The 24,082-nt window shown below is 42.4% G+C and overlaps 1 protein-coding gene across 2 annotated transcripts in view; it reads right to left on the bottom strand.

Annotated features, from left to right (window-relative positions):
• The window catches only part of CLVS1 (clavesin 1), a 119,448-nt gene extending 97,299 nt beyond the window's left edge, over nt 1-22,149 (bottom strand). Inside the window, exons 1-2 of one of the 2 annotated variants that reach the window (XM_081116625.1) lie at nt 21,768-22,149; nt 10,707-11,333 (exon numbers count right to left, since the gene is read on the bottom strand). In XM_081116625.1, coding sequence (XP_080972751.1) covers nt 10,707-11,161 — 455 coding nt within the window. In that variant the 5' untranslated portion in view covers nt 11,162-11,333; nt 21,768-22,149. The remainder of the gene's footprint in view (nt 1-10,706; nt 11,334-21,767) is intronic. The other variant, XM_081116624.1, reaches the window with a different exon arrangement.
• Between the last annotated feature and the right edge of the window lie 1,933 nt (nt 22,150-24,082).

The following is a 24,082-nucleotide window of genomic DNA, read 5'->3' as shown; positions in this document are numbered from 1 at the left end:
CTGCCTCCCCGGCCTCATCTCCCTCCACGTGAGCCCTTATATTCTCTGCACAAGGGAGCAGACTGGAGCTCTCGGATGGAGCAAGCTCCCTCTTCGCCTGGATCACTGCATAGTGTGCTTTTAGTCTCAAGCAGCCTCCCTCGCGTTTCCTTCTCTCCACTCGCTCAATCTAACCTCTCCTTCAAGTTAGTAAACGCCCACAGGAAAGCTTCGCTGAGCCCCCAGTTTCCCAGCTGGGTTAGGTGCCTCTTCCCTGTGCTCCCGCAGGGCCCATGCTCACCTCATTATGGGAGTGCAGGCTGAGTAGGAAGAACTCCCTGAGCAAAGGTCAGGGAGAGCTGAGCTGAAGGGTGCGGGGAAGGGGGAGGAGGGAGACTCATTCACCCACGTGGAAGATGTTCTTTGGATAAGCAAACTGATGCGGATTTCTTAAGGTTTTATATGGCAAAATGTATGGAAAACAGACTGAACCAACTTTGTTAGGGGGATAGTAAAGGTTCCCAAGTAGGGATTTTGCAACAAATTTCAAGGAATCAGAGGTTAAGTGGCAGAGTACGCAACAGGAGTCCCAAATATAATCAGGCATGAAAAAGGGGAAAGAGAAATGCTCAGGGTCAAACCACCAGCCTGCCCTGTGATTTTGTTGAGGTTAAATGCCCTCTACTTAAGATAAATATAATAATATGTCCTTCAAAAATTGTTGTGAGGCTTAAGCAACGTGGCACAAGGAGGTCCCAATGCCAGGAGCATTGCTAATATCAGCATTCTCTAATCTGGAAAGACACTGGGTGTCATTCGTGGGAACACCATACTTGAAATTAAATCCAGAGGCACTTCAAGGGGATCGCAGGAGACAGGGAAGAAACAGAGGCAAAGAGGGGAGAAAAATGATGAGAACCAGAAAGAGAGTGCGCAAAGAAAAAACAACACATCACTTTAAAACCTTCACAGCCAAATTTAACCTCTCTTTACTTCCCTGTCTGGTGTTATGTTTTGCAGTATAGTAGCAATAACTTCTACAGCTTTACAGTGAACGCTTCCGAGCGTGATTTACAACCTGAGCGCAGTGCAGGCATTTAATCACTCCCTGCAGCTGCTTAAGGTTCCGGAGATCACCGTTAGGAGTGATTATCCAGGAACCCTATTTAAAGGGCAGGCGAGCTGGCGGGTGGAGACAGCCCTGAGGTTCTGGGCTCACGGACTGGGGGTTTCCTTCTCAGCCCTACAGTATCTTCTCCTTGTAAAGGGATCGAAAGATGCTTCCTGGCTCACTGACAATGCAGGAAAGCAGTCAATAGCCCAGAAGAGCTTCAACTTGTACAGGAAAAGGCCCCAGAGCTTGCAGTGCACTCATCCAGGAAGGCAGCTAGCCCATGAGAAAATCGAACAGCCAACACTGCATGCAGGTAATGCCATGATTAAAAATCGCCCTTCTCCATGCCTGTTTTTTACTGACCTTAGCCTTTTAAAGAGCAGACACAGGCCATGCCCCCATTGTGGCCCAATTTCAAGTGGAGGCATTGAGAGCAACCAGCATTGGCTCTGAATCCGGCCGTGCCCGGAGGAGGGAATTATTCTTGACCCTTACATTTCTAGCCATTAGAGACTTTTTTATCTACAAGGTAATGAGTGCCATATTTTAAATTCCTGTGTTGTAAGTGTGAACTCAGGAGGAGCAGCTGGCCTGGAAAGATATGCTGTCAATAAAAGCTTGCTCTTCCGGTCCTGTGGCCCCCTCTCACCACAAACCCACCCCGCCTTTCTAACAATAGCACAAAAGCCATGTGACATCAGATACCTTTAGGAGGGCAGACACCCAGTTAGGTGGGAACACACAAGCTGTGTTATCTCAGAGCAGAGACCCCACTGCTCTCTCCTCCACTCAGTCCACATGGCAGATGGCTGCTAACAGGAAGCTTCCAAGGGCCTGAGCTCAGTCAAAAGGGATGTTGACAGTGGGCAGAAAGCAGCTGAGCCAGGACTAAGTGGCATTAGAGTGTGAGTGCTGAAGAATGTCTGATAAGAAGTTTTTGTGGGGGAAGAAGGGGATTTAAAAGAACTATTTGAAGAGCTGTTTGGTTGAGCCACATGACAAGCCATATACTCGTCCAGTGGGGTGAGGGAGCAACATAAACTATCCTGACTTCATTCCCTCAACATCAATCACCAGCTTTTTAGGAGCATATGACAGAGTTATATTCCATTTTATAAGATCTTTCAACCGAATGAGAAATCATATCTTGGGTATTTTAGGCTGGATTAAGCGGAAGTGGGAAAACCACCTGAACTATGGAAGGAAAGCAATGGCTGTCTGTGTGCCAGACCCTTCCCTATCTCAGATCAGTTCATCATCCCAGCTCTACCAGGTGCACAGGATTATTACCAGACAATGAGGACACCGAGGGTTAGAGGAGGTGCCTATCTTGCCAAGGTCACAGAGCTAGTGAGCTGCACAGCTGGGGATCTGTTTGCCAAGTGGAGTCTGCCCTTGAACACATTTTAAGACAAGGAATGGGTAGGCAGAGATGACACCTTCCATCATATCTTAAATCAGACTCATATTAAGACCACTTTTTGTAATGTATTTTAAGCAACATCCAGATTCTTTTATTGAGATGGAATTTTTAATATTTAAATTTGTTGTCACAGTTATTATTGTTATATAATTAGGGCAGAGGTTGGATAGAATTCTCAGCTTTTGAGTTGTCCAGTTTCTGTGCCATTGGAATATGTAGCTATAGAATTGCCTTTGAGCTGAGATTCTTTTCCAGTCTTTTGAGACCTTGAGTGACTGGTGGAGGCTTGCTGAGAGCCCTCCTGAATGTCTGATTTATTGGCCCCCAAATTTGGCAAATGAGGTCTAGTGATGAGCAGTGCAGGTTGGCATTTTAACTGTGGAGTTAGGGCCAAGATCCAGTCCATTTTAGCCACTTACCAGCTGTGTGACCTTGGATAGGTTACCTAACCTCTCTGAACCTCAATGTCATCATCTGCAAAACATGGATATTAACAGTGCCTATGTAAGAGCATTACTGCCTGCCACGTGGTAAGCACTTGCTATGCACTCAATGTTTGTTTTTGTGGTTGTAACTACTCTCCTCTTCAGTTCATTTTTTTCTCATTCCTAAACTCGAAACAACTAGAAAACTGATCCAGAACAATTCTGGGAATATTTCTGTAGGAAGGACAGACAGCTACACATTTTCTTGAACCTCTGTCAGTTTAGGAAGGAGGATCACCTCATGGGACTGGTCAGAAGCATAAAACCCACCTGGCTTGCCTCATCTCTTTTTGCCTCACCAATATTTGAGCATGGATACGTTAGAAATCGGTCCCCTTTTGTATCACAAGTTCTTATACTGAGGACAGTCAACTGAAGGAGGCACAGCCTCCCTGCTGCTTGTAAAAAGCTCTTTTATGCTCTTGCAAAAGCCAAAGGTGAACCTCAATCAACGGGCCTATTTATAGTTTGAAGAGTTATATCCCACCTACTGCCTCCAGGTTTTAATCAGAAGAAAGAACCTACTTCATGCTCGGCTCCCACTGCCAAATCACGCCACAGAGCTGTCGGGGACGTTTGCCACGTCAGCCCTTTGGAGGTTGCCGCAGGTCAGCAATAACTGGTGACGTTTGAAGGAGCTGCTATCTCCAGCATATCCATCAAGTAAATTACTGCATGGCGTGAGGGGACAAGAAACAGCTGAACACCGTCCCAGAACAAATGCTCCCTCGGAACAGACAGACTCCAGGTTGCCTTCTACATTATAGAGTAAACAGGACAGTGTCCTTGCTTTCAGAACTGTGAAGGCAAGAAGGTCAAGTTCCCTAGTAACATTCATCTTCCTGTCATTTAATGCCTGGAGGGCCTGGGAGGACCTGTGTGACATGCCATTCTGGGATGTTGAGCTCAGCTCAGGAACACAGCCTTTGGATCTTCAGAAACTCACACAGAGTAGCCATTCAGTGTGTTTAGTGAGTGCGTGAAGGAAGGAATGAGGCTTGGATTTGTCCCACTAAAAAATAACAAGTCTTATCTATTGTTCAGCCCCCCACCTACTTTCTCATCTGTTCAATTGAAGCTATCAGTCCCTCTCAGCTTCCTTTTCTACTCACATTAGGACCTAGACAGGCCCTCGACATTGAGCCTCCAGAATCACCTCAACTTTCTGTGCACCCAGCTTCTAATGGACATTCCTCACTGCCTGAGTCCCATTAGAATGGCTTTGTTGTTTATACTGAGCCTCCCTGTGCCTCTTGGCTAAAGGAGGGAGCTGAGCCAAGGTGTGAAAAACCTTGAATTTGGACCCTGGGACAATTCTGCCACTTAGCAACATACCGACGATTCAGATTCTGATTGTAAGAGGCTTTAGGAACTATGAGTTCATTATAGGGAATGAGACCGTAGCTAGGCCTTTGTGGAAGAATTCCGCCTCTGTTATACATTACCTATACACAACATAGACCTTTGTGGGACTGTGGTAGGGATTAGGAATTTATGCACAAAAAACACTTGGCACAAAGGCACTTAACAAAGGGTAGTTATTGACATCGATGTTAGGACCTTTTGGGACACTCCTTGTTGGGGGTCCAGTTCCACTAAGGACTTTGGAAATATGAAGATGGGCTTTTAGGTTGTCACAATGCCTGGGGAAGGGGTTGCTAAATATTCCATAGTGCTCAACACAACCCTATACACCAAAAATTGAGCAGCTCCAAATGCCAGCGGGGCTCCTTTTGAGAATCACTGCCCCTGAACTTCAAATCCTCTCCACTGTCTCATTGTACACATCCACACACTCGTCCACAACCAAGAAATCCGCTTACAGCCTTTTAGAAGCTCCATGGACATTCTGAAATATCTAATCACTCAGGGACTGAGCAATTGGCTCCAGATGTCTTTGGAATGAAGTTGAAATTGGAGACCTTCAGTCTGAGCCTATGTTTTTCCATTGATGAGTCATATAGTTGCCCAATTGGAAAGTATCTTCTCCTCCTCGAATCTCTTCTTCAGCATCTGTCACTTAGTGATGCTAAAACTCCCCAATGGTTATGAGAATTCAACCAGAAAATGGACATGGAAACGCCTGGAAACCATACTGTCCTATGCAGCTGTACAGTATATGGACGTATAGTATTATGTGCTGTAATATAATTGACTGGGAGTCAACCTAAGGCTCTTTCTTCCCTTGAGAAACCTGATTGGCTGAAGCAGTGCTTTGCCGACCTATAGTGGGGCCTGAAGCACAAGGAAAAATCAATGATTCTTATTCTACCTTCTTAAAAATGTTGATATATTTGTCATAGAAAATTTTTTACATTTTTATTTTAAAAAATATTGTATGACAATATTATTTACTTTGATTCCTGAGTGTTTTGGTGGCCCCTTAAATTCTGGACCCTAGTCAAATGCCCCACTCCTTCACCCTTGTCCCCTGGGTCTAAGGTCTTCATTCAGGCTTCTTAATCTCCAATCCAATTGGTTGTGCTGTGTGTGTGTGCTTTTTTATCGATTTTTTTTTCTTTTTTTTGAGAGAGAGGAAAGGAGAGAGAGAGAGAGAGAAGCATCTATGTGAGAGCAAAAGAGCAAGACATCAATTGGCTGCCTCCTGCACATGCCCCACTAGTGGTCAATCCCACAACCTGGGCATGTGCCCTGACAGGGAATTAGCAGGAATCAAACTGACAACCTTTTGGTGCACAAGAGGACGCCCAACCAACTGAGCCACACTGTCCAGGGTGCAGTCGGTTGTACTTTAATCCAAACCTTTTAGCCTTTGTTCTGTATGGTGGGGAAAGAGCCTACTGGATTAATTGCCTCTTTAGAGTAATTCCATATACTTGAAGGTAGTAATCAAGTTGTTCATCAGCACTTTTTGCTCTCTACTAAATTACTCTAGCTTAGCTTTTCCTTAGAGTGCCTCAGCTTCCTTACAGAACTAACTTTTAAACTAATTTTCAACCTAGCTGCTGACTTCTGAACTTTCAATTGTGATAAACAAACAATACACTGACAAAAGAATGTCCATGCAATTTTATATATTATGATTTACAATGCATTATCATTGTTTTTTCCCCTCTAAAGTACTTCAAGACCAGCTGGTCTACACATAGCACTAATGGATGCTATTGTAGTCTATTGTGGGGCTTTTAATATCTGGACCCCCCAAATGCCTTTCTTAAATCCTGAGAATATATTAAACACAATAGGTAGAAACCCTAAGACCGGGTGATTTCTCAGAGCTGCAACTGAGCTACAATAGAGAGCTTTGGAACACAGTAGCTTGGAGTCGCAGTTGCATTTTTCATACTTTTTTAGGTAGAGAAAAGTTGGTTATGGCATCAAATCCTGCCACCCTTAAAAGATACATCTTGTGACCCAGAATCATAGATATTTGCCTGATTTGAATTTTTTTCTTAAGAAACATCTGCCATTTACTGAATGCCAACTAGTGCTAGCCTGTGATCATTGTCACCCTCACTTTACAGGTGAGAAACTGAGGGTAGTAAGAATTTAAGCAACTTGCTCAGGATCACATGGCTGGTTGGGAGGCAGCTGAGATCTGAAACTGGCCATCTGGCTTCAGAGATAGTGCATTTAATCACTATTCTACTCCGCCTCTTGGACAGCATCAAGTAGGGTAATTGGGGTTAATCCTCGCAACAGCTCCACATGCCAGATATTATACCCATTTCCACTTGATGAAACTGATATTCCAGAAAGTAAAATAACGAGCAAGTTTACCTCTTTTTAACTGAGTGAAATCTGTGGAAACCGTGCTCACATTTCCCTTTCTGTGGGAAGGGCATTCCTGGGCAAATCAAGCTATATGACCAAGTGTAAGTATGCAACCCAGAAAGAAATAGGAAATAGAATTCATTGCTATCAGATCTTGAGGAGCAAATTGTGGATCCTTGCCAATGCTGATGTGAGTTTAGGTGAGAAAGAACAAGGGGCTCATTGAGCAACAGTGTTCTCTTCAGTCACCATCACATTCCACGCTGGTGAGCTGAAACGTAAACTCTGCTGCCCCTGAAAGCTTCATTTTGTGACTGAATCTGTGGGTGCTGATTTAATCTAATTCATTTCAGTTCTGCCTGGCACCCTCAGAAAATACAGAAGTCAGAGAGCTGTCCGCTGTGGCCCGGTTTCTGGAGGAGGCCGGTTTGTGCTCCATAGCCCAGGGCGCTCCTGCACCTCAGCTGGCACACCTAACGGAGGCAGGCAGAGCCCTGCCTGTGCCTCTGGACCATCCTGCTTCCCATCCCGCACTGTACCGCAGTTTTGTTTGTGTGTCTGAGTCTAGATAAATAAGATTTACATAGTTTTAATAAATATTAAGCATTTTAATCTCAGTAAACGTGATGTATGAGACATACAAATCACTTCCCAGTCATCGCAAGCTCCCAGCGAGCGTGAAGTAATCACTTGGCAAAGTTGTGCCAACTTTTCCAGACCTTTTGGGCCCCATTTAGTCTGGGTCTGTGTAACAGGGAACATGTTTTAGAAGAAAACAAGCAAGCGCTTTGGATGGGTGTGCGGCAGATGACACTCATCAGCTCACTCTCATTTTCAAACATTGTACTCCTGCCTATATTTTTAATTTATTTACCATCTATGCTCCATTATTTTTGTAGTGGGGTGTTTTGTAATATTAATAATAATACTAGACGCTAATATTAAGTGCTTACCAATTGCCAAACAATGAACTGTGTTCTTAAATGCATTATTTCATTCAATCATGCCAACTACATTGTTAGACAGACATTATCATCATCCCACCTTACAGATGAGAAAACTGAGTCTCAGGGAGGTTGCTTGTCCCACGTCATATAACCAGTAAATCACATGATCGTGTATCCACATTCTAACTGAGGTTCATTTGCTTCTCATGACCTCTGGCTGTCAAGGGCATAGCTTTATCATTCACCTTCTTGTTACAGCCAAAATATTTGGAACAAATATTATTGTACGGTTTGAAAAACAGTGACTCAAGCCTTGGGGGTGGGGTGGTGAAAGGGGGAGAAAGAGAGAGATTACTTCTCAAAGCCTAGTGGATTAAGAGCCTGTAATGTGAATTTAAAATCCTTTTCCAGCCACAGTGTTAGGCTAAATGAGCTTCCCATTCATGAGCCATTAGAGCTGGAAAGTATCTCAGGAATTACGTAGCTCAAGCTTCTTATTTTACACTCGAGGAAACTGAGGAACAAAGAAGCGAAGTAACTCATCCAAGATTATCATAATCACCAACATTTGGATCATTTTCTCAAAGATTTGCTTCTTCTTACTATTACTATTTATTATTTCTTCTTAATGCATTTTGAGGTATATACACAGGCCAAACACTAATAAGAAATAAGATGCTTTGCTATGACTTATTTCTCCATGTGTAAATCACTACAGACTGGCGTCTATGCATCATCTGTCTTAGCAGATGGAGGTTCTAGAACACTTACAACTAAGCACAAATGAAGTCAGCATGATATTTCAGAATCGTCAAAAATTTCCTGTTCTCAAATCCCAATGTTAATGTGCCATTCTCTAAAGGACGGCCATTCCGTCCAGTTTAAGACTGACATCCGGTGTTGATGGCTGTGCCCCAGGAGGAATCCCCCCGTGGAAGGTGGGAGTCAGTAGCTCATGTGTCGGCACCATTGCTGGACAGTGGGCTGCACAAGGAGCTCTGCTGGCAGAGGCCTTGCGTTTTCACCATTGTCCTCAGTGCCTGCTACAAGCCCTGGCGCAAAGTCTATACTCATTAAATGTTTGTTGAGTGAATGACCGACAGGTGACTATAAAGACCTGGAAACCTTTCTCTTCAATAAAGCACTGGAACGAGAGGCTCCTCATTAATACTGATGGAATGACAGAGCAGAAACACAGAAAGGCAGGCCAAGCTCAGGTGCAGACTTGGCCAGACTCTGGACTCATAGTGTGAAAATATTCAACTCCCTTTCAGAGTGAGAGTGCCCTATCCCAATTAACCAGAAAATAGCCAGTATTGCTAAGGTGTCCTATGCTATCAATATATTTAAGAGGAAGGGTAGTGATATGAGGCAGTAAAGGGGCACTTTAGAAATTCCTTTTAATTACATTGCGGGAGGGGTTCTTTAGTAAGTTTTTAATGTTATTTTTATTATTATCCACCTGTGTCTCCCCAAGTAACAGGAGAATTTCCATGGTGACAACTCAGTGAAAGCTCAAACCACAGGTGAAGTTTGGGAGACTGATTCATATATTCTTTCTCATTCAACACATATAGGCTACAGGGATAAAGAAACAGTCTCCCTCCCTCAAGGAACCTGCAGTCTTAGGAGAAGGGGTAAAAATAGCACACAAGTAAATACACAATTACAATAAAGTGGGGCTAAGACAACTCACTCTGAAGTCACACTACCGGGGTTCAACTCCCTCTTCACATTTTACTAGTGTGTGGCACTGAGTGAGTTATTGAACTTCTAACAGCTTTGTGTCATCAGATGTAAAATAGGGATAATAATAATTCCGGTAATACAAAGTTCTTGGTGGGTTAAACTATATACACACACACACACTTTGGTGGAGTATGTGGTGAGTATGCAAAAATATTAGCTATGATAACAGTGGTTCTTACACATCTATGTAGATGCTTTGAAAGCAACATGGACAGAGGAAGGCACCTAACTAAAAAGGGTTAGGGTGGGGGGAGAGGAAGACTACCTTCCTGAAGGGCCATAAAGATGCATATGAATCAGATTGTGTTCAGAATGGTTTGAGCAGGGACAGGAAGTGGATGGTCTCTCATTTAAGTGTTGATGAGACAAGTCCAAAGGCTTGGAAGCGTGTAAAGGCCTCAGCTATTCAAGGCAAGGCTTATACTTCCAACCAGCTGGACCAGAGAACAGAAGAAGGGCAGAGGGTGAAGCAGCGATGCAGAAGGTGGATCATAACGGGCCTCCCTTTACTTTGAAGAATTTTAATCAGGAGAGTAACATGACAGGATTTTGTAAGGGTCGCTCTGGCTACAACGTAGACAAGAATGGCTCAGGAGACACGAAACCAGAGGCAGGAGTGCCAACTGAGAAGCTTTGTGGTTCTGCAAGTGAGCAACGATAAGAGCCTAAACTAAGGCAACAGCAGTGGGAGAAAAAGGAAGAGATTTGAAAAGGATAGGGCTTGGCAATTAATTGGATATAAGAAGCAAAAGCAAGGAGCAGCCCAGGATGACACCCAGATTTCTGGCTCAAGACACTGGATGGATGGAAAGGCAGGTATCGCAGGGAAGATGACACATTCAGTTAGGGACATGTTGGGGGGCACCCAAGAAATTATTTTATGTCTTGAAAATACTTGATTTGAAGCTATCTCCTGAATCCATATTTGTTGTGGTGGCTAAAGATGAGAACACTAACGACAGAATATATGGCTCTTCTAGAAGAACGGCTTCCAATTTTATTAAAATAAATGACTCACTTTGATGAAGAGACCAATGACTTCTAAGGTGTCTTACAGTTCTAACACTATGATTCCGTTGTTCCATAAAATAGTCATGAATCTGAAATTACCTTCTGAAGACAGTGAAGTTGTGGCCTTAAAACTTCCTTTGTAGGTATGTGAAATATACATTTTTTAAACGAAAGCCGAATACCTATAAAGCCATACAGCCCCAACATGCAGAGGCTAATCTTGTGACAAAGAAAAACCAAGTAAAGACACTATCTACATTTACCTACTCTGGTCCCAATTGGCTGCGAACAGCAGGAGAATCTTCCTGCCGTAGTGGTCACGGTTTTCCAGCACTCCAGGGAACCCATCGATGAGCGCCCTCTTAATGCCTGGGTCATCAGCCTTGAAGTTTTTGAACATGTCCAGGTTTAGCTGGCGGTACTGGAAGTACTGGGCCAGGAGTCTAAAGGCATCTGCTTGGTGAAACTTCCTGGCTCGGAGAAACCTCAGGATGAAGGCATCATCTGTACGTAAAAATCCAATGTCAGGCCTGGTGATGATCATGTCCCTGACTTGCTGAATATCTTGATGTAAAACATCTGGGTTTTCATTCAGTTCCAGGCGAGCTTTCTCTATAGTCTCTGGACTGAGTCCGGCCTGTAAATGGGTCATCTTGGCCAAATCTCCTTTCCAAGTGTTTAATTTCTGATATCTGTGAAGAAGAGAAACTGGTCCCATTCACGTGATGGTCTGCTGAAACCCTGGTCCACTCCACAGTTGTTTTACTACCAGACTGCCACTGAAACAGACAAAGCAAGGGTCTTCGTCCTGTTCTTGGAAAGCAGTAGGACATCCAGGTCCTATGTGGTGGTAGCCCTCCAAAAAAGAAGCAAAACCAAGGCCATTGCTGCTGCAAAACAAGAGAAACAAAACTGAGGTGATTCAAAGAATGTCTGGGCAAATGAATGGGCCTGAAATAGAAAAGCAGCATGTTATGCTTCAGGTCTGATTAGATTAGGTATCCAAAGAACAAAGGGTGAATTATCTTCACAAGGGTATATTTGGCATAATTTTATTGACAACTTGAATGCATAATATGCAAGTATTTGAAATATGTTTGGGAATTTTTCAGTTACATTGACTAGTTAGCATAATAGTATATGGTCGGATTAGTAAAAGATGGCACTTTTATTAATTGCCCTGAGAGACAGTAAGAAGAGAGAAAGATCTTTTTCTGTTACAGCATGCTTTATGGGGCTATTCACGGGCCTAGATATGGCAGAGGAATTATGGCTGCTGTACAATTTACTGCTTCCCATTAGCCTCTTTTCTCAAGTAGATGTTTCTTTCAAAGACACCCCCTCCTCTACATTTTTAAAAGGCAACCATTTTCATCTTAACAATAACAAAGGACAGCTAAGGGTCACCCCATCCTAACCCTAAAGGTACCTAATTACTAAAAACTGAACTAACAACAGTGGGAGGTGGGGAGAGAAGGACAGGCTCATAACTGGAAGCTTGACCTTCAGTAATTAAATTCAACAGCATTGGGAAAGGATACTTAGGTGTAGACACACGGAGTGTTACTATTTGCCTTTGTCATCCTTCTGCAGGGAAGGCAAAGGGACTTGAAACTCTATGTTGCCTCCCTACCTAATGTAATATCTATATGGGCTTAAAATTATTCCATTTTATATACACTGTTTGTTGTTCTGAGATATTACTTTACTCGTAATAATGAGTTTTCATCACCTCAGATACATTCCTTATGATTACTCCACCTAAATGGTATACAGAGAGGCACCCATGTCTTTCTCATTTTAAATATAGATGTTTAAATTCAGACATCTGTTTGATCTAACCTGGAAGTTCCAAAAACCAAAAGACGTAAATAAACCTGCAGGCTTGTGTTTTTTCCCTGGCATTCTTAAGTCAGCAGTATCTGCCATAAGAGGCAGAATATTTACTCCCAACCTAATTATTATCGGTAATGCTTTATTATACAAAGTAATTTAAAAGCCAACATGAATCTTCTGCCTGATTTAGGACTAAGTGTACTTTCTTAAAGGAAACAATCAGCTTACACATTTCTGCTTTATATTGCCTTTGCAAAACTGCATTTAGCTCTGTAATGTGTGGAGACAAGAAATAAAACAGATTCTTAATTCTCGCTGATTTTAAGGGAAGGGAAGGAAATAGTAATGGAAAATAATGCAATGAACTATTCCCAGGATTGGAAGAAACTTCAAAATTCATCTTGTTCAATGGCAACCTATTGTTAAAATTCCCTAATAGCTTCACCACACCTCTTCAAAAAGTTCCTTTGTTAGATTCTCCCTCTTCTAATTCATCCCTACACCCAGTGCAATCTTTGACTGCTCTTAAAAACCAGTGACCAGGATGATCATGTAATTTGTTATCCAAATTTAGACACTAGGGGGCACTAATAATAATAATGCTGGAACAATAGGCATAAATTGGGACAGTTCCAAGCAAACCAGACAGATGATCACCCTACTAGAGAATGATATTTCTGTTGCTATATCCAATAGACACATTTCAGTGCCTGTTATGAGTGGCCTCTATCAGTATTTAATACTGATGACTCTTTCTTAACACTCTCCCATCCTCCCACTCTTTTCTGTGACTCCATAGACCCTGATTTTTCTCTTAGCCTTCTGTCCTTTCCTGCTCGGTGCTCATCTCTTTCTGTGCTCACCACTTCCATGTGATGTTTACCAGGCTTCTGCCCCAGGATTTGACTGTTCTACCTGGATAACTTCCGTCCATAGCTCTCTCCTGATCTTCAGGCTACATATTCAACTGCCTACTGAACGCCTCCACTCAGATGCCCCGTAGACGCCACAAACTCATATGTTCAAAACTGCACTAATCATACTTTCTCATTCTGAATTGGTTCCTCCACCTCCATCTCCTAGTGACGGACATCATCCTCTGTACAGTTTCCCACGCCAGAAACCTGGGAGTCAGCTTTATTCCACCCTCTCCCTTCCCACCCACTTCCAGACAGTCACTGCCATAATATTTCTTAGATGTGCCCAACTGTTTTCCATCCGTTTTCACTGCCTCTGTCGGACCACGTTGCCCCTCACCTGTTTAGCACTGCGACATTCTCCCTGTGGCGCCCCTGGCGGCAGCCTTGCTTTTCCCCAGTCTATTCTCTGTATGACAAATGAAATCTGCTCATGTCACTCCTTGATTGACATCAGTCAATAGCTACCAATTGTCTTAGGATAAAGTATAAAGCTATAAAACATGGTTTCTAAGACCCTTCCCCATCTGGTCCCTATCTGTCACCATCTGACCATGCAACACACTGAGCCACTACAGGGTCTTCTCATTTCTGTGGGCCTTGGCAGAGACGCTCTCTCTGCCTACAATGACCACTGGTCAACTCTTCTGTACCCTTTGGGAGTCATCCTGGGGATCATTTTCTCCAGGAAACCCTCACTGATCTTCAGAGGTCATGAGTAGCTCCAAAGGCCCTATCACAACACACTTTACTGCCTTTCTCCTCTCCCTCTTTTCTCTGAGCTCCTTGCAGAGAAGAGCTGGGTCTCATTCATTTGTGTATCCTCAGTACAGTGCCTGGTACAAAGAGGGTCAGCTTCATGAGCAGATAGACTTTGTTGGGTTCACCTCCTATTTTCGGTGCCTAGAACAGTGCCTGTCACAGAGTAGGTGCTCAATAAATACAGGGTGTCCCCCCAAAATGTATATACATTTAACAGCTGATAGCTCAGTTTTGAAAATGAAATGTATTTTAATAAACGCTGCCTTTATAAATGTGTATACCCTATATAGAGAGAATGAATAAAGTACTCAAAATGTTGTTTCAGTGAGTGAGTAAATGCTTTCCCCTTCTGTTTGGGTACATCCAGGACACAATGAGGGCGTTGCAGCTGACTTGTACTTTACTCTCTCATTTACAAAGTCCTGGGAGAACCTAGCCTGGGCACACTGTCTGTCCTTCAGATCATCACCCTTGAGGCATGCTGGATGAAGTTCACAGTTCCAAGCCATGGCGCAAAGCACTTAGAGCCCAAGGAGTAGTCCTGGCTCGTCCCCTGCAGAAGATTTAAAGCTGCTGGGAGTAAGTTACTTACCTTACAGTTCAGGGAGCTCAACAATGTTTTTGAGATAAATTACTATGGGTTCAAGGGGAGCATTGAGGTGGCATTTTTCATGGCCCACTTCCACACATAGCTGTGCCTCCAATCTATAATATCTGAAATAAATTTGCTTCAATTTATACCTTTATTCTGTGCTCAGCATAAAGATATAGTGGAAGCTTCTGGGGAGATTACCCAAGCCAGGGTCACTGGGTTTCACACTTAAGATGAAATAGGTATTTTTCATTAAAGGCAAATCCTTCATTTCAGAAGTCTGAATAGACTGCTACTTAAATAACAACTTCAACTGATAATATGTAAGGCACTGAAAATGCTATGCTACATAAGAATGTTCTCCAGAATGTAGCATTTTCTATTGACTGTACTCTTTTGTTCATGTGGAGGACTTGGTTATCATTTAACTTTTCTGAATTGGCCAAATAAGTATGAAAGAATACATTATACTCAGTATCACAAGGATAGTTTTCTGTCCTGACAGTAATAATAATAATAGTAATAGCTGCAATTTATTATTTTTTTGTAACTGTGTTTATTAAGTCCCAGGCGCTTACATACTCTCCTTTTATACAGCACATTATTTAATACTGTCAACATTTTCAGATGAGAAACCTGAGGCATAGAGAGGTTAAGTGACTTTCCCAAGGTTACATAGCTTCTAAGAAGCAGAAGTTGGGTTTAAGCCCAAGCGATCTTTCTCCAGTCCCACAGTTTTCACTACTCTGTTCTTCTGTCTCTTAAAAAGTCATTTCAAAAGTATATTCATTCAAATGAAACCTATTTTGGTTATTTCATAATCTATTATTCTCATTTATTTCATCATCTTCAGACCACACACATTAAATATAGTGAGAAAAAAGCAGAATAATAACCACATCTTGTCTACAATTATGCATGTGTGCGTATATATTATTTCATAGCATTTTCTGTCAATGTTTTCATTGTTTCAATGATCCTGCAATGTTGAGAAGGAAGATAATGCCCTGGAAGATGGTGAGGATTATGTGGAGTAGTGTAAGCAAACATGCTTTGGAAACGAAAAGCTCCATTTTACATTTACTGTAATAGTCTTTCTGATATCATTATTTTGTTGTCTCCAGGTAAATAAAAGGATTTTGAGGCCCAGAACAGCTAAGCACTTGGCTTAAATTTGGATAATGAACTGGCATTAAAGTTGGGGGGAAATGCAAACAAACAAGCGTTCATGGAGTGCTCGTTATGTGCCTAGGGCTTTGATGTTATATGATCTAATCTCCACACCAACCCATTAAGCTAAGTTATTATTTAGTAGATGAAAGGATAACTCTGAGAGTTAGATAAAGTATAGCTAGAAAAACAAAGATTCATACTCAAGCCTATCTGACCCAAAGCCCTTGTTCTGTCCATGACCTTGTCCTGCCTCTCAGGTGCTTTGTCTACACCATCCTGGGGCACACAGCAGGCACACACCCACACCCCACCAGTCCTAGAGAAGATTAGCTAAGGGATGCTATAAAATTGGTCAAATTGAGAGAGGAAAGAGTATATTGTTATCATGACCAAAAAGATAAAACCTATAAAGCCTAAATATTGTTTGAAATATGGGAACATCAATAACTAATTAACAATGCTTCAAATATGTGTTGCTTCTGGGTGTTCTTGGTAATACAAAACACAATTTTAAGGACACCTAACTTTAAATTAATACAAATATAAAAAGAGAAATTATATCCATATTTGTTTTATGGGCTTCTCTTATAAGAAAAAGATAAAAATAAATCTCGGGGATAAAGCTTTCCACGTGAAGATCTAGTCAACTATCTCACCCATCAGTGACTGTGGAAGTTATGTTTCCAGATTTTAAATATGCATTAAAGTAGGTTAACCCTTATGGCTCTTCACCTTTCTAAAATCTCACTTCAAATTTTTTCAACTGAGTATGTATTTTCCATTAGGAATGCTGAAAAGAATTTTTAAACTGAACGAAATAAAAATAGATGCTGTCAATACATCTAGACCAAAACTGAAAATCACAGTGACCAAAAAAAAATTTTTTTTAAGTACAACTCTACTTGAAATCTTTCCTGAAAAATGACATGCTCCCTAACTGCCAGTGGAGCCTACCTGTAAACCTCAGAGGTTGGTTAATGACATTCTTTGGTGCAGAAAGGAAAGAATCTTTTTTTCCAAATGGTGAATTTGAGATTGATCATTAGGGCTTGTAGGAATTCTCTGCATTAACTCTGGCAAAGGAACAAAAGCCCTGCGAGTAACAAACTGGTCCCCAATCCATTGACTTTCTGCCCATCACTAAGCAACTTGCAGATATAATCTATCTGTACCAGGGGCAGGAAGAGTAGTCTGGAAAGATAAAGGAGAGACCTTCAATCATCTGAAAGAGTAAAGGAACCAGAATTTAGCCCCTGGCTCACCATCACCTTTCCATCACCTTTAGCTCAGTACTTAGGCTAACCCTTGCCCCATAAACATTCATTGTGTGGACTCCTGGGCACCCTTTAAAACAGCAACTAAACACATAGCCATCGGCTCATATTTGTTCTTGCTCTTAACAAAGTTTAAAAGTAAATTCAAATGAGTTTCGTCAGAGCAGAGACACTGAGAACTTCTACCCAAAATAGATACCAGATCAGAATTAGAAGATGCGGGGACTCAGATAAAGTGGACCTACTCAACAGAACAGTTCTCGTGTCCTGAGTTCTAGAACAATCTATAAAACTTTTATTCTTTTAGTTTGCTTTGGGACATATAATGCAAAGATTTAAAGGCAAAAGACAACTTCTAAGGAAGGTGCGGGTTTGCCTGCCACCTCGCTGTATTGGGTAGAAAAGTTTTAAATGAAAGACGTCTTTAGACAGGAATGTTTTTTATGCCATTAAACTATCCTCAGAAGAAGTAAATGGAAGTCAATGTCCCAGTTTTAAGAATGCGTTAATTGTGCTTCTTAGGAGTATCAATGGGAGAAGAAAGAAAAACTCTTGGGAGAATAGCCTCTCTTTGAGGGAGGGGATCTGAAGGCCTGTAAGAAAGGCGGGGATTACCCAAAGGTGGCCACTAAGGCCACTTGCCCCCTTTTCCACTCAGTGTTTTCCCAGCACTTCTCTGACACTTCTTCCAGATGTGACTGGGCAGATGGTCGCAGCAGGTATGTATCTGAGTTAAGAAAACTGCCTGGTGGAAGAGACACGCAGCAGGATGTGTATGGGTGAGGCGGGAGGAAAGGGGCTGTTTCCATAACTTTCTCCCCAGCCAGATCTATGATTTCTGAGGTCTTACTGCCTCAGAAATTGGAATGGCTTTTGTTTTGTTTTATCGTGAGTGCCATTATTTAATAAGACATTAGGTGGGAATGTTAAAAAAAAAGAAAACTGTTCTTTGCCTTTGCTTCTGAAAGTATGGTCTGTGGACCAGCAGGATCAGCAGCGCCTAGGAGCTTGTTAGTAATAGACTGTCAGGGCCCCCCAGGCCTGAGCTAGAGCTCACACTGGCTGTGGGGAGCAGCGCTACGCTGTCCAAGAAGGTAAAAGCCCCCCAATATGCTCATTCCTTTGGGAGCCCCAGCATTCATAATAGCTTCTCGGGTGACCCCGCTAACTGCTCACACACGCTCGCATGCTCTACATATCAACCAACAGCAATGGAGAAAGGAGGGGCGCGAGGAGGGAAAGAGGGAAAGAAAAAGGAGAGAGAAGATTCTCACGTTTTGTTTATTGTATTTTACTTTGACCACACATCAGACCGGAGGCCTTTTATTAATAGAGCCTGTGATTTGAACCCCCAGTGGCCACTCCCCATTGCCATTCCCACAACTTCCCTTCTACTGCCTTCAAAACTACCAAATAATGAACACTGAATATACTGTGTACTTAACACAGAGAAAAGTATAGAACTTTACATGAGACGTTTGAGCAATAACAAAAGACGAATTGACGTGATGTTGTTTTAAGGAGAAGAGATGGAGAAAGTGGTCTGTACGATATCTAAGAATTGGACACCTTGCTACAAGGGTCCAGGAAACAAGAGTGGATCGTCTCAAACACAATGGGGAAATTCCTGGCGGCTCAGAAGTCAGGAAAAATAAAACCTCATGGAAAATTAGCCTCCCACACAGAAAACTTTCTCTGATACTTCCCGTCACATGAGAATAGAGCCATAAAGAGGAAATGGATTGGGTCCCCCGGCCAGAGACCATACGAGAAAGGTCTATGGGGGGCAGCAGAGCTAGAAGAATAATGAACTTATTACTTAAATAAATGAAAGATTTTTTATTGAGAGGAGAGTAACCCATTTATTTCCACATCCATGAAGAATCAAACCAAAGACAAACTTCTCTTAAGAGAAAAAAACAAACAAAAAACACTTGGATTGGAAATTAAGCGTAGTTTTCTATAGAGAGACATAACGCTTGGGGCTGACATTGGGGTTGTAGACTCATAGTAATTCACATTGTGGATCTTCTCCTGAAACAAATGTATTCCAGTGAAATATAAATAAAATAAACCATAATTAAAACAATCAAAATTTGAGAGAAATTATGTAATGGGGGGAAAGATCTTTCCTGGCAATGTTGAGGGCTATTTCTGGACTGATTGCACGTAGCCAAACCTCATGTTTTGCATACCCATTCTGCTGTGTTACCTTCTCTGTCTGAGTCACTGGGCAACAGGAAAGCAGAGAAGATCCAAGTCTGCCAGAGTCCATTTACTAAGGATGGCTCTGCTATGAGGGTTTGTATAAAGTCGTGCATAGACTTAGGGTTAATAAAGTGTCCCTTGGGAAAGCTTGCAGAAACAAACAGACCCCACCAGATCTGAAGAATTATGATTCCCCCTTTGCAACATGAAGGGCCTCCCAGCTTTATGCTCCATGATTCTCAAAGGACGTGCCCCTCTGTGAGCAAGTCTACAAAAGCGTATGATGCCACTCGCTAAAAAATATGTTTTCTGTTCACCTTTAAATCCATTATAAAAATGAGGAAGTTCTGTTATCGAAAACATGAAAAAGTAAGATAGCCCTTAACAGAAAAATAAAATAAGGAAGCCAGGGTAGCAGCACTCTATAAAAATTAATAAGCTCAGCATACTATTTCAGTCAGAGAAAAGCACTGCTTCTGAGGCGGATGCCTGTAAATCTCACTGAAGCAGCACTGTTTTGAAATCTCCCCAACCTCAGGAAATTGTATTAAGCACAGGAAGACAGTGCATTGGAGGCACTGAATTCCTGGCCTGAGTTTCTGGTATGAAGAGGCCAGAACTGGCAACATGTATACTTTTAAAAATTGCCTGGGCTGAACCATTCTTTGAATACAGATGAGAGAGTTTTAAGAACCTTGTTGGTTGGGGACTTGAGATCCTGTTTACTGTGGATATTACCAATCTAAGGACAGTACATAGATGACCAAATTTTCTTCTCTAAAATCCATTTCACCACATATTCTCACAAGTTTTCTTGGTTTGGGTTTAAAACTGAGTGAACCTTACAGGCAAGTAGAATTATGCCAGTGTATAGTAGTAACTTTTGACAATCAAGAAGAGTATTTGGTGTGTATTTTTCCTCAGAACTTCTTCCAGAAGATACTTGTTTGTGGCTGTTCTTTATTTTTGGCAATGCCTCCAGTGATGAGCAAGCTGGTTTAGACAAAATTTGCTCTATTGCCTCTTTTTAAAAAGGCATAACAAATGTACAAGGGTAATTTTTAAATGAACCTTTTCTGTGCTCTGGTTTAAACTTGGTTGTTACATGTGACCTGACATTATCTCCATATGAATATTTGATCCATCTCATTTTTAATTAAGATGTTGATTTTATAAAAAACAATTTGCCAAAAAAAGCCCAACCACAATACTTTGCAATTCAGTCATAATTGATTATATGGGCACCCACCAAAAGATTTTTATTCATGACCGACTCATGCACTTTTTGATGCTGGTTAGCTCTTAGTGAACAGACGATCCTAGCTAAATTAAAGAGGTGCTATAACTTGAATTTGGACCTTCAAGATATTTGAGAGCTGTTGCAACTTCCCTTCAGCTGAGATAGAAAATGATAGCACTCTAAAAGCAGAGCCTGGTAGAACAGTTACATAAAATGTCTTTTCAATTTTTGCATTCTATTACCCTTTAGTATTATTATAGGAAAATGGGGTTATTGCCTGATGACTGAGAGAGCCCGCAAAAATCTCGCCTTCCAGATCCAAGCCAATCCTCGACTAGCGATGAACAAAGCCCGGCCATCTGCTCCGAATATCATTACTACTTTGGCCATTTGGACGAGAGGTCTATTTTCCCTGCTTCAAAGAGAGGTTTAAGATAGGAAATTTGAAACGAAATAAGTAGACGAAGAGGCATTTAAACAAATAGCACTTTCCAACGAGAGCCACATTTGTTAGGTTATTAGCATCACCATCATTTTTCATTTTCACTCTGGCCGCAGAGTTAACCTTTGGAGTTTCCATTTTACAAAACATTTCAGAAAAAAAAGAAGAAAAAAAAACACCTTAATTTCAGAGTTTCTGCAATAACCGCTTCGGAAGCAGAGCGGGAGTGTGGGTGCATGTGAGTCACCAGTCACCCCCACCCTGCTGCCCGGTGATTCTCCACTGGCATCAGAGCCAGGGCTGGAGTTGCGTCTCCCGGACCAGAATAGCGCTCTGCCCCAGGCCGCGGCAATCTCCTGGGCTTAACAGCCCCTGGTGTGCGCAAAGGCGGCTGGCTGCCTGCCGGGGTCTGGCCAGTCCCCCCTCTGTGCCCCCGCCCGGGGTCTCTCTCTCCCCGGTCCCCACTTTTCCTTTCTGCAAAGCAGGCGTCTCTCTTTGTTCGCAGAGGTGTCATCCACCTGAACTTTCCTTCCCGTGCCGGAAAACTTGGGCTCTTTCCTCCCACCCTGCGCACCTCGGGCTTTGTCTAAGTGACGAGGCGCAGCCGTGTGGATGCGGCTACGGCGCGGGCGACGGTGGAGACGGTGACGGCGACGGAGGAGATGCGGGCGCGGGGGCGAGCGGGGGCGGGCGGGGCGGAGGGGCGGAGGGGCTGGGCCCCGGCGGAGCGGAGCGGGGCGCGGGCGAGGCGCGGCGCGGGGACTGCGGCGGGAGCTGTCCGCGCCCCGGTGCTGAACCGCCGCGGCCCTGGCGGCGCGAGGGCGCGAGGAGCGCGCGGAGGCGCCGCGGACGCAGGAGGGAGGAAAAAGGCAACACATACCTTCACGCGGCCGCCCAGCCTGGCTCTGGGACGTGTCTCTGCGGGGGTCCTCGCTGCCGGCCGAGGAGGCGAGGTCCCGCGTCCTGCGGGCTCGGCTCCGGCGGCTCCAGAAGCTGTGAATGGGCGCCCGGCGCCGCGGGCTGCGAGTCGGGAGGCGTGCGCGCCGGCCCGTCCTTCCGCGCCGAGCCTGGCTTTCCCCTGGGTCCTAAACGCCTCCGCCCCGTTCTCGCCCCGGGTCCGCCAAGACAATGCTAAGAATTACTGTCATTTCGCAGCAGCTGGGAAGAAAAGTGCCCAAACCCTCACGCTCCATCCCCTCACTCTAAAAACAGGATCCTGCAATCAGGTCGACGCAGCCTCTGGAGCGGATCAGAGGGGGTGTGTGCTCGTGTGCGCGTGTGTGCGTGTGTGTGTGTGTGCGCGTGTGAGTGTGCGTGTGTGTGCGTGTGTGCGTGAGTGTGCGTGTGTGTGAGTATGAGTGTGCGTGTGAGCGTGTGCGTGTGAGCGTGTGTGCACGTGTGTGTGCGTGTAAATATAACAGATGAGAGGTAAGTATCACAGACCTATGGGGACAGGATAGATTATTTTACTAACAAATGTGGTAAGAAAATGAACGACTCTGAAAGAGCTCAAATTAAAGCCTTATCCCGCCAAAATTAATCCCACGTAGATTAAAGAGCTAAATACAAAGGGTTAAATTATTTTTTAAAAACTAGAAGCATATAAGAAATATTTTTACTGACCTTAGGATAGAAAATGGTTTTTTAAGCACAATAGGAATAAAAACTATCGCAAGAGATCAATAGTTTGAGTGCATAAAAATCCTTTTGAATGTAAAAATATCATAAAGCATAAGTATAAATACTACTTGGGAAAACTGCAACAAATATGTATTTAATACATGAAATGCCTCATACATCCAAAGAAAAACAAACATGGCTTCAGAAGGAAAGAGAAGGAAAAGCAGATGACAAAGAATTCACTGAAGAAAGGCGAATGCATAGCAAAAATATCTTTTAAAGCCAACCTCACCGGCAAACAAAGATATGTATATTAAAATAGGGCTGAAATGTAGTTTCGTCTGAAGTTTTACATCTACATATTCCATCATATTGTGTGATAATAGTAAGAAAGTGCAGCCTTCCTGTGAAATCTATTTCACAGGCTACATCAAGTGTCATCAAGTGTACGTGCATCTAGACCCAGTGGCTTCACTTCACGCGCCCCATGCTGAGGACAGTCAGCAGGTAAATATTTGTGTACATACATTTAATGCATGGTTATAGAAATTATCAAAAACAATGAAAGCCTTAACATTTCTTGTCTACAGCCTGTAATATTTGCAACTATTAAAAACATATTTTGAAGACTATTAAAAACAAAGAAAAATGCTCACAAAATGGTAAGTGAAGAAAAGCAAGATTACCAAATACAGTCCTCGCGGCCTCTTGTCAAGTTGGTAAGATCCCAGGACAACCTGATGAGGTTACAGGTAAAATTGCTTTTTATCAAATTGGACAACTTTATTTTCTCCTTTGTATTTATATGAAGTTTCCATATTTACTTAAAAAAAATGTATTAAGTGTTTTAAAGCAATCTTTTTATTATATATTTTATAGACTTGAAAGTTGTCAGAATTCTTTCAGTTCTGGTGTAGCATTATCTATTTATTTACTTGTCTGTTTATTGTCTCTCTCCCTCCAATAGAATGTAAGCACCATGTGGTAGAAATTTTTCTGTTTTGATCACTACTGCTTCCCAAGCACCTAGAAGTGTGCCTGGAACATCAAAGAAGCTAAATAAATACTTGTTGAGCAGAAGAATGAATGAATGAATGACATAACCCTCCCACATACGAATGTATTTTTAAATATTTTATAAAGCTATGAATTTTATATAGAATGGTTATTCAAAAAAGTATGGCACAACAAAATAATCTGAAGTTGCCACTGTGTTTTGATTACATATAAACCCAATTAAAGGGACATCGTCAAAGGTATATAGTTCATCATGGACATGACTTGCATCAAATGTAAATTTTTTAAAACAAAAAAAAAAATCTCCAACTAATTTCTATTCTAATATTCCTCATTTCTTCTTGACCCTGATCCCTTTCAAAACTTTGCAGACTTTCCTTTTTTCTGAGATGTTAATGTTAATTATTCTATTTCTCTTCCTCCTTTCTCTATTCTATAACCATTAACCAAGACCAAGACCTAAGTGTTTCATAAGCTGACGATTTAAAAATCATTTTTCAAGTTTTAAAATCAACTTGGATACCTTTGCCCAGCTGGTGTTTTCTTTAAGTTTTTATT

The sequence above is a fragment of the Miniopterus schreibersii genome, assembly GCF_964146895.1.
Source record: "Miniopterus schreibersii genome assembly, chromosome: 17".
In the NCBI taxonomy this organism is placed as follows: domain Eukaryota; kingdom Metazoa; phylum Chordata; class Mammalia; order Chiroptera; family Miniopteridae; genus Miniopterus; species Miniopterus schreibersii.
The sequence above is the reverse complement of the archived record's forward strand: the minus strand, read 5'-3'. Positions and strand labels throughout refer to the sequence as shown.